The sequence below is a fragment of the Aquarana catesbeiana genome, linkage group LG02, assembly GCF_042186555.1.
Source record: "Aquarana catesbeiana isolate 2022-GZ linkage group LG02, ASM4218655v1, whole genome shotgun sequence".
NCBI lineage: Eukaryota > Metazoa > Chordata > Amphibia > Anura > Ranidae > Aquarana > Aquarana catesbeiana.
Window position 1 is genome coordinate 704,059,673 of NC_133325.1, and position 14,290 is coordinate 704,073,962.

The 14,290-nt window shown below is 40.7% G+C and overlaps 1 protein-coding gene across 1 annotated transcript in view; it reads left to right on the top strand.

Annotated features, from left to right (window-relative positions):
• CLTRN (collectrin, amino acid transport regulator) overlaps window positions 1-14,290 on the top strand; it is a 102,936-nt gene that overhangs the window by 66,536 nt on the left and 22,110 nt on the right. The window contains exon 5 of the mRNA XM_073616937.1: window positions 6,278-6,469. Within this exon, the coding sequence (XP_073473038.1) occupies window positions 6,278-6,469 (192 nt within the window). The remainder of the gene's footprint in view (window positions 1-6,277; window positions 6,470-14,290) is intronic.

The window sequence follows — 14,290 nt, forward strand, 5'->3', positions numbered from 1 at the left end:
CATAAATCCCTTGTCTTGACGGCCAGTCTCATGCCTACACAGGCGTCGGACAGGTCGTCCTGCTACACCACTACCCAAGGTAACCATTTCATTTTTATCATCACACTTGCACCCTATCCTCACCAGTGCAGGTGACTTATACCAGCAGATGCATATCCGCCCATACTGCAGTGTGGTTTGCATCTGCTGTGAGATCATTGGCAGCAGCTTTTTGCATGGAGTTTTTAATGTGATTTTAGTTAATCACATAACATTCCCTGTGTTCTTTTGTGTTTTTTTCTTTTTAGTGATTGCATGCGGATGTGTTCAACCGCTGTGCTTCCCCTCTTGTTGTGGTGAGATCTGATTACAAGTAGCGTTACAACATAATTCCCTATTTTACTGCTAGACTCTTATGTGATTTCTTCCCACTCACGCCATGAGGATTCTCCATCCTGTATGAGTTCATAGGTAAGCACCCCATAGTTTGATGCCCCTGCTATATAATTACCACACACATTAGATGCAAGTCCCAATACCCTATGTGAGATTTAAACTTTTTCCTTTTGCCTCTGATCCAAATCCCTCCCAATATCCCCCCCCTCTCTCCCCTCTTTCCCCCTTTGTTCTAAGATGTTTTGTTTTCTTTGGAAATGTATAGATAACCACTCATCTTACCACCAGCCCCTGAAGAAGAGGTCTCAACCAAATTGTAAACCTCGAAACGCGTCGGACCCGTGTGGGTTAGACTTCAGTCTGTATAGTTGATGTGGTGTTTTATGTTTACCATTGTCTCCTCACAAGCACATTGCTATTGTCCTCACCTTTTTTGTAGCATCCTTCAGTTCTAATTCAGTATTTATATGTTTTTTTTATGTTCTTTATTTTTGATATTCAATAAATTATACATGTTTTTGATACATTGTTTGTAGACTGTTGCCTTACAAAGTCCCATCAGAGGAAAACCATGTTCTAGTACTACGTTTACTTATGGACTTTATTTGTGGACTTTTTTATTTGATTTTAATACAATATTTTGAGGTTGTAATAGCGCAGATTCCTTTTAGGGTTTATTGTCATAATATTTGGCTATGTTGCGTACTCCTAGCCTTCTGGAAACGTTGTGTCTGTAAAGGATTTGATTAGCTAGTCTGGGCCTCATTGACTCCCATGTAAATGTGAGGGTTTTGCATTGCTAGATTTTTAGACTATGACTTAGAAATGTGAAAACCTTCATGAAATATATTTAGCTTTGAAAGATAAGTTATTTTAATAGTTTAGATCAGCCTTTTTTCAACATATAGGAACCCTTGAAATAACTTCCCAGTCTCAAGGAACCCCTGCTAAAAATTACTATAGCTACTAACTCATGATACATTAGTGTGACGGTCAGTGGGAAGAATTTTCCTTTTATTGGTGGTCATTGGGAAGAATTGCCCCCTTACAGATAGCTAAAAAGATCAATGGGGCCAGTAGAAACTTATCTGAGAGTCAGAAATTGCTCATTGTGAATTTAGTAAATTTGAGTTTTCAGGAGGGTGTGCGTGTCCAGCGAGATATTCATTGCTTTAGGCTTTGCCTTGTCTACCCATAAAGCTGACACACCCACAGATGCTGAAACAGTGGAGAAACACTGGGCAGTGAGGTATGAAGATGGGAGAGACGTAGCAAATGACTGTATGCAAAGTATAGCACTTTTTGGTCTGCTATTTCTATGCTCTAGATTAGGGGTCTCCAAACTTTTTACTTTGAGGGCTGCATCATATATTTCACAGATATTTGCGGGCCAAAAAAAAGTTTAGAAATGAATCCTTAGCAATGAAATAGAATAGAATTTTAAAGGCTGCCATCAGAGGCTCGTGTACCAGGGCTAAACACTTATGCCACGTACATACAAGATCAGACATTCCGACAACAAAATCCATGGATTTTTTCAGACAGATGTTGGCTCAAACTTGTCTTGCATACACACGGTCACACAAATCTTGTTGGAAATTCCGAACGTCAAGAGCGCGGTGACGTACAACACGTACGACGAGCCGAGGAAAATGAAGTTCAATAGCCAGTGAGGCTCTTCTCCTTGATTCCGAGCATGCGTGGAACTTTGTGCGTCAGAATTGTGTACACACGATCGGAATTTACGAGAATGGATTTTGTTGTCAGAAAATTTGAGATCCAGATCTCAAATTTTGTATGATGGAAATTCCGATAGAAAATGTCCGATGGAGTCTACACACGGTCGGAATTTCCGACAACAAGCTCCCATCGAACATTTTCCGTCGGAAAATCCGGCCGTGTGTACGGGGCATTAGAATTTCCCCATACAGTACATCTGTGTCCCCATCAGAGACTTCCTGCCCATTTCTGTCCCCAGCAGAGACTCTCCATAAATCTGTGTCCCCATCAGAGTCTGCTTACACAATTGTGTCTTCATCAGACTCTGCCTGCACATTTGTTTCCCCATTTACAGCCACCCCAACAAATTTGTGTCCTCATCAGAGACCCTGCCACACGCTATCCTCAAAGCCACCTCCCCACACCCATTAAATCCCCTCCTGCCCATTTGTGTCCCCATCAGAGCCCCCACATTTGTGACCCACATCAGAGTCCCCCCACACTTATGTCCCAATCAGAGTCCCCCCCACACTTGTATCCCCATCAGAGCCCCCCATCCTTGTGTCCCCTATCAGAGTCCCTTCAGAGTCCCCCTCCCAAATTTATGTCCCCACCAGAGACTCCCTGAACAACTGTGTCCCAATCATAATCCCCCTGAATGTGTCCCCATCAGAGCCCCCCAAACACTTATGTCCCCTATCAGAGTCCCCCTCCCATATTTGTGTTCCCACCAGAGACTCCCTGAACAACTGTGTCCCCATCTTAATCCCACCTGAATGTGTCCCCATCAGAACCCCACCAACACTTTTGCCCCCATCAGAGTCTCCCCCAAACACTTGTGCCCCCATCAGAGTCTCCCTCAAACACTTGTGCCCCCATCAGAGCCCCCCCAACACTTGTGCCCCCAACAGAGTCTCACCCAAACACTTGTGCCCCCATCAGAGTCTCCCCCAAACACTTGTGCCCCCATCAGAGTCCCCCCACACTTGTGCCCCCATCAGAGTCCCCCCACACTTGTGCCCCCATCAGAGACCCCTGAACAATTGTGTCCCCATCATAACCCCCCCTGAATATGTGTCCCCATTAGAGCCCCCCACACTTGTGTCCTCTATCAGAGTCCCCCACACTTGTGCCCCCATCAGAGACCCCCTGAACAATTGTGTCCCTCTCATAACCCCCCTTCTCATGTGTGTCCTCCATTACAGCCCCCTCCCTGCACACTTTTGTCCCCCATCAGAGCGCCCCCCTTCTCTTGCATCCCCACCAGAGCACACTTCTTTCTCCCTGCACCGTCCTATATTTCCCCTGTAGATCTGTGTACATTACCGCTGTGGTACTCCTCTGAAGGGCTGGCTATAGTGCAGTTACACAGGCACGCTGTATGTGACATGACAGCGCTAAGGGCACTAAATTTAACTAAGGGCAGACGGCGGGAGGTGCAGCCAGTCTGCACTGAATGAATCTGAACTTCATCAGGTTTCTCGAGTTGCGGGACTTGCGCTGCACAGCCCTCGCTGCCTGTCAGTATGCAGAGCAAGCCCTGCAACCCTAACAGAGACCTTCCCTGCAGTGAGTCTAATGGCTCTAGCTGCGGGCCGGAGGAAACGTCCTAGCGGGCCGGTTGTGGCCCACCGGCTGTACTTTGGAGACCCCTGCTCTAGATGTTGGGATTAGATCTGATAGCCACTGTTGGAAGGCAACATGGTTTAATATCATAGTTCTGAAGTTTCTATTCCAACTTGGTTGTATCAACCAGAAAGACTCCAGAACTACAATATTAAATCATGTTGCCTTCCAACAGCCACTGATAAAGATTCAAGTACTAAAACAAAAAATATAATCGAAGCATGGCATTCTTGTCTAGTGCCTCATTGAATCTGGAAATAGTCTGAGGAGGAGCCACTATACCTGATATGTTCTTCAGGTTGTGAATATAGAACAGATATCAACTTAAGAAACTCATCTTAGAAGTCCCATTTCTGAAAAGTGAATGCGAGGTAATCCCAATAAAATGTTTTAAAGGCTTTCCTCACATCTAGTGAAAGTAGCATAGTCTTGAATGTATATGCATAGGCAAAAATTATTAACTGGATAATACAATGTATATTGTCTCCAGCTTGTCTTTTGGGTAAAAATGCAACCTGGTCTCTTTGCACAATCAGTCCTAGGAAGGAGTTTAATGTTTAATCTGGTTTCCAATATCTTAGTTTTTATATATATATATATATATATATATATATATATATATATATAATTTTTATTTTTTTTCAATACCTTATTCAACCACATGCTGCCCGCCCACTGTCAAATTAAGATCCACATTTAAAAGAGAGATCGGCTGATAATTTGGGCAGTGTGGTGGGTCTTTTCCCTCTGTTGGAATCACTGTGATATATGCACGAAGTGTATCATCTGGAGGGGGGGTAGTCCCCTCCCTGCAGTGTTATATGCCAAAAGAAAGTGTGGAGTCAAGAGATCCCCAAAGGTCTTGTAATGTAATAGGGAGTACCCGTCCAGGCCCGGAACTTTGCCTGTTTGCATTTGTGCTATCTCTACAGCCACTTCCTCTTTCGGAAGTGGCTCTTCTAAAGAGGCTTTGGCCAAGTTCTCATCTGAGAGGCAGGGAAGTCCTGACCTCTGAATGTATGGCCTTCTGTTTTGAAGATTTCTCAGAATCGGACATAGGCTGAGGAACATTATAAAGCGATGTATAATACCTTCTGACACAATCTTAATCAGGGTTCCCCTAACATAGCTTTTATGCTCCTCCCATACCACCATTGGAGCACTATCCGAGCTCATGTTAGAAGAAAAAAGTGTCTAAGCTCCCTGGATACCTCCTCAATGTCTTTCGGGGGTTTGAATCAATGATTCATTCAACTTCCACATCCACTGTTTAGGGATAGGGGGCAGCAAATCTATGTCTACAATGATCACCGCACCTTCCGCAAAATCACCTAATTTGGCAAGAACTGGTTCCAAATAGGTTATCTGATTTGAGTTAGGGAGGTAGAAGTTTACCAGGGTGACCAAAGAGCCTCCGATGGGCCCCTTCACAAAAATAGCTTGTCCCATTGCATCACCCAACTGATCCCTGAACGACCACGGGTTGAGCTGCGGCCCAAAATACTAACTCCCTTTGATTTAGAATCAGGAGAGCACCCCTGGTATGTCGTCGGGAAAGAGCGATCATGGAGTTTTGGTAGTTTATCAGCACGAAAGTGTGTCTCCTGGAGGAAGCAAACATGAGCTTTTATATGTTTCAGATTAGTGAGTACCATGGAGCGTTTCTCTGGGGTGTTACACCCCTTCGCATTGATGGAAATGAGATGTATAGGCTCTGTTTTACCCATGGTCATAGTGGAGGCTGGTGGAGGAATGGGAGGAAAAAAAAATGGGGGGTGGAGAGGGGGTAAGAGAAGAAAGAGAGAGATGTAGAGTGGGAAACCAGAAGGCTTCGTTAATATTTTTATATCACATTGGATTGGTGTTGGGCTTAGGTAGCACTACTATGGTTCTAACTATGGTTGAAGAATAGTGTAGAGCTGAAGTTTCTGAGATTTTTTTGTAGAACTGGGTACATATCCAGTCTAGGCTTCCTACCAGATTGCAGGGAAATAATTGATTTTTATAATTTCCAAAAAAACAACAGTATATCGGCATCTGCCTGGTTCGATAATGGGATGGTATTGATGGAAAGCTATGTTTGAGAAGAAGGTTTTGGTTTTATCTTGCAAGAGGGGAAGAGTATCGGTATTTATAGTAATTTATTTAGATGGGTTTGGAATTCCTGTAAAATCTCATCATTATCCATTTTATGCATTTTTCTGGAGAAAAAGAGGTAATTGGATGAGAATTTTCAGCCCTGACATCAAATTTTAAATTTGTATTGACCGGTGGTATCCTTTCTGATATGGAGTTATCAACAGGATTACGATTTTGGTTACATCAAGTCCATAAGACTCACATGGAAAATTTTATTTTACGAATTTCAGTATTGCAAGAAATGCTTTCATATCCCACTCGTGTTAAGTTTTATGTACTTATAAAATGAATAAAGGAGAGCTTTAAAAAATATATTTTATATTATCTAGAAGTACAATTGTATTATTAATTGAGAGTTTGTGTTATATGAAAAGGATATATAACATTTAGTCAGAATTTTTTGTGAATGTGTTTACAGGCTTGAAAGGAACAGGATTAACAGTGCATTTCTGTTAAATGACAATACTTTGGAGTTTGTTGATATACCGCCTACAATTGCTCCAGTAACCAGTTATTCCAGTCAGTCTTGGCTTATCGTGTTTGGGGTTGTGGCTGGTCTTCTAGGACTGGCAAGCATTCTCCTTACAGTCTCAGGAATAAAGCGATATAGGTAAGTTATAAACGTTAAGTTGCAAATCACTAGAACAATGTATATATATATATATATGTATATATATATATATGTATATATATATATATATATATATATATATGTATATGTATATATATATATATATATATATATATATATATATATATATATACAGATATATAACATTTTTTTTAAACAATATCATTTTATTAATAATAATCTCATATGAAAAGAGAGGAACAATTTATGACAATGAATGATAATATAGTTTGAGACATAATGTATGGTTAAGCATTAGAGCTAGCATTATTTCTTCTTTCACCTTGCTCGTATAGCAAGAAATAGATTGTAATACTCCCTGTGACTTCATCACCAGGCTTGCAAAAGTTTTGCAGTTGCAGCTGTTGGGAGCTCAGTTCCTATTGACGTATGCATGCTCCAAAGACTGCATCTCCCAAAAAGCTCCTTATTTGCCCTGACATATGCTTTACATAACTGTTACAACTGGAGATCTATAACTGCTTCTTATTCAGCATTACGTTTTCATGACTCTACCCTGGGTTGTATTTATGACATTTTTCAACCTTTTCTATTATATTATGGTAAACAATAACATAGTCTACACAGAAAAAATGTAGGTAACATCCAAGATGCATAATGGGATCTGAGCTTTTTTTTCTTTGGCTCACATTGATATGTTGAGAATGGGACATGGTTAAGTGCAAGAAAAACCATTTGAAGTACTTCACCTGGTCTGTTAAAAATATTTTGCAGAGCTATTTGTTCTGCGAACCTGCATGTTCATTTGTTATGTGTGAATGCCGGTAAAAACAAATGTTAACAGGCTATTTTATTTTACACATAACAAATTTACATGCAGTTTTGAAGGAAGAATAGCTTTACAATTTTTTATATGAATACATCCCTAAGTTTCCAGACGAGGTGAAGTGCTTCACTTAGCCATGTCTCATTCTCAGCATATTGAAATGGGTCAAACATAAAAAAAAAAACCCAGACCACATTATGCAGCTTAAATTTTACCTAGGTTTATCCTGTATAGACCATGCAATTGCTTACCCCTAATGTAATAGGGGAGAGTATACAAAATATCTAAGCATGTCAAATACCAGACGATATATTAATTGCTCTCTCACTGTAAAGAAAATAGGTACAAGTGTTAATTTGCTGTACTAGTTTAACAACTCTTAACTATAAAGTATACCTGAAGCCATATGCTTTTTTCATTTTGCAGTGTAGTGACAGATTATCTTTCAAATGTAAAGGATATTCCCTAATAGACAGTTTTCACAAGAGCAAGTGTCTCTACTTTTCTCTCTACTCCTATTTTGGTTGCAAGTCAAAATTTTGGATTTACCATCACTTTCTTTCTCTGCGATATTGATGATCAGGTAGCTTAAAGAGAAAAAGATGTTCCAACTCACTTTATCCAGATTGAAAAAAAAGTGTTTTGTTTAGTTATACTTTAAAGTGATACTTAAGTATAATATTTTTTTTTGTTTAAAAATAACAAACATGTCATACTTACCTGCTCTGTGTAGTAGTTTTGCACAGAGCAGCCCAGATCATCCTCTTCTCGGGTCCCTCACCGGCGCTTCTGGCCCCTCCCTCCTGCCGAGTGCCCTTGCTATGGGGATACCTGAGCCGAGCTGCTTCTCTGTCTGTCCATTCAGACAGGGAGCTGCGGCCTGGCCCTGCCCCCCTCCTCATTGGCTCACTCACTTTGATTGACAGTAGTGGGGGCCAATGGCGCCTGCTGTTGTCTCAGGCAATGAGGAAAGGGAGTCCCGGACAGCCGAGCCTCTTGTGCAACATTGCTGGATCGAGATGGGCTCAGGTAAATATTAGGGGGGCTGAGGGGGGGCCGCTGCACACAGAAGGTTTTTCATCCTAATGCATAGAATACATTAACATAAAAAACCTTCTGCCTTTACAACCACTTTAAGATAACATCTTGTCCAAATAGGACTCCATAGTTTTATTTAATTCAGACATAAATATAGTGCAGACAATTTATGCAGTACTTTAGGTCCCTTTTTAGATGCATATATGCACACATACACATACTAGGGCCAATTTAAACAACAACCAATCAACCTATCAGCATGTCTTTGGAGTGTCAGAGGAAACCCACGCAAGCACAGAGAGAATATTAAAACTTCATGTAGATAGTGGCCAGATCTGCACTAAGTCACTGTGCTGCCCTAAAGTTTCAGAATTTTTTTAATCAAATATTCACAATATTAAAATTGGCTGCTGCTCAAATAAAGAAAATCTCTTCCACAAAAAGTATACTTATTCAAACAGTGTTTGACCATATGGTCATAGTGAAATGTGAAATTATAGTAAAAGTAATTGTTAATTTATTAATCAATCTGAAAGAACTATATTTCTCTTGTTCTAATATTCAAAAGCCATCACTCTAGATTGACTAAACTATCTAAGTTTGCTGGGGAGGTTTTGAAGTGCTACATAGAAAAGTCTTACCCTTTTGATCTAGAAACACTTTTAAGAATCTAAATGAGATCTTTTTGCATAATTGTCAAAGATCTCAGATAAGGATCTAATTAAAATTCCTCATAAAAACAAACAGTATTTCCTGCCAAATATTTGTAAAGTTGAGTTGTTACATGAAAAATAACAGAGACCTCCAAGGTCTGTTTTAATGGTTTATATCAGAGCAGTATGACTCACTAAATGCTAGTGAATATTCTTGTTTGTATTGTTTGAGAGACTACAATTATCCAAAAGTTGTTTTGTTTTTTTATTATTTAAGCCCAAGGGATAAATGGCTACAATGGCTTGTCAGAGTTTATCCTTAGAAAATGATTGAATCCAAAAGTGTAAATGAAAAATGTGCCAAGTTGTTTTGATGATTACTGTAATCTGTCCTCTTCTTGCTCTCCTATTATGTTTGATGAATTGTTATTTCCTGATGGCTCCATGTCAGCACAGCTGGGTATAGGCTCTGCCCCCCCCATGCCTCCAGGACTTAACTCATATAAATTTGAGCCCACCTACAGCCTCGGCGTTCTTCTTTTTTCCTGCTATGCGCAGGACCTAGGTGTGCTCCTCTACCTGGCTGGTCTAAATGGCTGGCTGTCCGTCCATGTGTGGATTAGACTGGTGTCTCGATAAATGACCCATAATCCAGGGAGCCCCGCTTCTGGTCCTCAGGGCGGCTTTTATCATGGCTAACAGCCTTGTCTGGTATCCGCTGGGTCCATGTAAAGTGGGCGGTGGTGTTGGCAGAGTCTCCCCTATGCATGTGCACCTGCGCTGTGCCGGTGTTTACGGTCGGATGATGGAGGTTGGGTGAGCTAAATTTGAAAAATGCTTTGTATCCAAATGAATGCTGCATTGCTGGGTATTGTTGTGCCTTGCTCCCTGCAGCCACTATGCATAGCCTGAGCTCCTCCCATAACAGGTGCACAAATTAATACTTTATCTGTTCACACATGGCAATAACCTGTTGGTGGCTTCTCATGTTTGCTTTACTATTGTGCCATTGTGCCAACCCCCTCAAATGACCAGCATTTCCATAGAAGGTAGAGGAGTCACCTTTGGATGACTACTGGAGCCAGCTATGGCCTTTTGAGACGTGGGATATCCTTTTATATTTCTATGTGCTCTCCAGTTTTTCACCCAAAAAAAAAAAGGGGGAGAAGCATGTTTATGATGTCTACACTCAATTCCCTTAATTTGTGTACATTGCAGAATATTATTGTAATTCTGTTGCAAATTTCTACCTTTTTGTTGCTGTTCTGAACAAACTTTTTCATTATGTCCTGATTCCTGGCAGGGCAAGGTTTAGCTCATTAACCACCTGGTAAATCAGGGCTGTAGATGGAGGCTTCAGTCTCCCTCTAGCAGTGGTTAACCCTTTAGGGTTTGTTACTAAGCAAACTATTTTACTGCATTTATTTTTATGGGCTGGTTTGTTTGTAAAACCCTGTGGAAAGGTTATCTATTGGTAATTACCAGTCTCAGAGCTAAACAGCCCTCTTCAGGCTCTTCAATAAAGAAGACATGGATGAACATGGATTTATGAGTCTTGCCTTTATATGGTTATATGTTCTGGCAATGACCAGTCTAAAGCCTTGTTAACACGATCAGATTTTCCACCGGGAATTGTGTGATGACAGACTGTTGGCCGAAAATTTGACCGTTTGTACGTTCCATCAGACTATTGTTGTCAGACTTTCCACCAACAAATGTTGGATGGCAGAATTATGAATTTTCCGCGGACAACGGTTTGTTGTTGGGTTTTCCTATCGTGTGTACACAAGTCCATCATACAAAAGTCCAAAGTACAAACACGCATGCTCAGAAGCAAGGACGAGCCGGAAGCGGTCAGTCTTGTAAACTAGCTTTCGTAATGGAGAATTAACATTCGTGACGTGGCAAATTATGAAATCTCAAAATGCAGCGCATATTCTCTTCTTCTTTAATGGAATAATAATGAAGCTGCTTTGCTTGTGATACTGATGGAGTTATGGCAAACGAATTTTCAAAGGCTTTTTTTTTCTAGTGATATCAAGAATAATATTATTATGCTTGTTTGCTTGTTATTTTTTTTTTTTGGTGCAAGTTACCACAACACCATTATCCCGTAGTTTTTAAGATCAAAGATACAACTATGTTGGTGTCCCTTGTTAATTTTACATTGTATTTTTTAAGATGTAACTGCCTACTCCCAAACTGTCATTTGAAGTAAAACACATAGCCAAGTATTATTCTCCACAATGTTTTTATTGTGCATGAAAAAAAGAAAACAAATAAAATTACACATGCTATCTACCAATAGAACTTAACCAAAAAGTGCATTTTATGCATCCAAAAATATAGAAAATATAACAAATCAAATCATTATTCAACCAAAAAATAAAATAAAAGCCTCATGCTTGTGTCCTGCTTCTTAACCACTTGACCACTGGGCACTTAAACCCCCTTAATAACCAGACCAATTTTCAGCTTTTGGTGCTCTCACATTTTGAATGACAATTACTCAGTCATGCAACACTGTATCTATATGAATTTTTTGTCCTTTTTTTCACACAAATAGAGCTTTCTTTTGGTGGTATTTAATCACCGCTGGGTTCTTTATTTTTTGCGCTATAAAAGAAAAAAGACAGAAAAATCTGTAAAAAAATAAATTTTTCTTCGTTTCTGTTATGAAATTTTGAAAATTAGTAATTTTTCTTCATATATTTTGGCCAAAATTTATACCGCTACATATCTTTGGTAAAAATAACCCAAATTAGTGTATATTATTTGGTCTTTGTGAAAGTTATAGCGTCCACAAGCTATGGTACCAATATCTGAAAATTGATCACACCTGAAGTACTGACGGCCTCTCATTTCTTGAGACCCTAACATGCCAGAAAAGTACAAATAACCCCCAAATGACCCCTTTTTGGAAAGAAGACATTCCAAGGTATTTAGAAAGATGCATGATGAGTTTTTTGAAGTTGTCATTTTTTCCCACAATTCTTTGCAAAATCAAGTTTTTTTTTTTCTTTTTTTTTTTTTCACAAAATTGTCATATTAGCAGGTTATTTCTCACACACAGCATATGCATACCACAAATTACACCCCAAAACACATTCTGCTATTACTCCCGAGTATGGCGATACCACATGTGTGAGACTTTTACACAGCGTGGCCACATACAGAGGCCCAACATGCAGGGGAGCACCTTCAGGCGTTCTGGAGCACCCAGGCCAATTCTGACATTTCTCTCCTACATGTAAAAATCATCATTTATTTGCTAGAAAATTACATAGAACCCCAAAACATTATATATGTTTTTTTAGCAAAGACCCTAGAGAATACAATAGCGGTCATTGCAACTTTTTATCTCGCACGATATTTGCGCAGCAATTTTTGGAACGCGTTTTTTTTGGAAAAAAAAACTGTTTTTTGCTTTAAAAAAAAACAAAACAGTAAGGTTAGCCCAATGTTTTTGCATAATATGAAAGATGAAGTTACGCCAAGTTAATAGATACCTAACATGTCACCTTTCAAAATTGCACACGCTTGTGGAATGGCGCCAAACTTCACCACTTAAAAATCCCCATAGGCGATGCTTTAAAATTTTTTACTGATTACAAATTTTGAGTTACAGAGGAGGTCTAGGGCCAAAATTATTGCTCTCGCTCTACCGATCGCAGCGATACCTCACATGTGTGGTTTGAACACCGTATTCATATGTGGGCGGAACTTACGTATGCGTTCGCTTCTGCATGCGAGCACACGGACAGGGGCGCTTTAAAAAATTTTTATTTTTTTTTATTGTTCATTTTACTTTATTTATTTTAGTTTGACACTTTTTTCCAAAAAAATAATTTTTTGATCACTTTTATTCCTATTACAAGGAATGTAAACATCCCTTGTAATAGGAATATGGCATGACAGGTCCTCTTTACAGTGAGATATGGGGTCAATAAGACCCCACATCTCACCTCTAGGCTGTTCCTGAAATAAAAAAAAAAAAAAAAAAAAAAAGATCCTGGCTTCGATCATAGTGGTGAGTCGGTAGAAGCACCGGAGGGCGGCGGGAGGGGGGGCGTCCCCTCTCGCCTCCCGTAAGAACGATCAAGCAGTGTAACAGCCGCTACGATCATTCTTATGGTGTAGGGAATCGCTGGCTGAAAAAGATGATATCTGAATGATGCCTGTAGCTGCACCCATCATTCAGATATCCCCGCACAAAGTCAAGGACGTCGTATGACGGAAGGCGGGAAGTGGTTAAAACGCATTTTTTTTTTTTAACACAAAGTTGTCCATTTATACAATATTTCTAACACATAACATGTATATACCAAAAATGACACCCCGAAATAGATTCTCCTACTATTCCTGAGTACGGTGATACCACATGTGTGAGACTTCCACAGCCTGGCCACATACAGAGGCTGGGTACGGCTGAGCATGGCTGGGTATTGCAGAGTATCGCCGAGTATGACTGGGTATGGCAGAGTATGGCTGGGTATCACCGAGTATTGCAGAGTATGGCTGGGTATTGCAGAGTATGGCTGGGTATTGCAGAGTATGGCTGGGTATGGCAGAGTATGGCAGGGTTATGGCAGAGTATTGCAGATTTTTGTGGGGTATTGCAGAGCATGGCTGGGTATGGCAGAGTATGGCTGGGTATCACTGAGTATTGCAGAGTATGGCTGGGTATTGCGGGATATTTCAGGGTATTTCAGGGTATTGCAGGGTATGGCAGAGTATTGCGGGGTATTCCAGGGTATGGCATAGTATTGCGGGGTATTGCAGGGTATGGTAGAGTATTGCAGGGTATGGCAGAGTATTGCAGGGTATTGGCAGAGTATTGCGGGGTATGGCAGAGTATTGCGGGGTATGGCAGAGTATTGCGGGGTATGGCAGAGTATTGCGGGGTATTTCAGGGTATTGCAGGGTATGACAGAGTATTTCGGGGTATTGCAGGGTATGGCAGAGTATTTCGGGGTATTGCAGGGTATGGCAGAGTATTGTGGGGTATTCCAGGGTATGGCAGAGTATTGCGGGGTATGGCAGAGTATTGCGGGGTATTCCAGGGTATGGCAGAGTATTGCGGGGTATGGCAGAGTATTTTGGGGTATTGCAGGGTATGGCAGAGTATTGCGGGGTATGGCAGAGTATTGCGGGGTATGGCAGAGTATTGCGGGGTATGGCAGAGTATTGCGGGGTATTGCAGGGTATGGCAGAGTATTGCGGGGTATGGCAGAGTATTGCGGGGTATTGCAGGGTATGGCAGAGTATTGCGGGGTATTGCAGGGTATGGCAGAGTATTGCGGGGTATTGCAGGGTATGGCA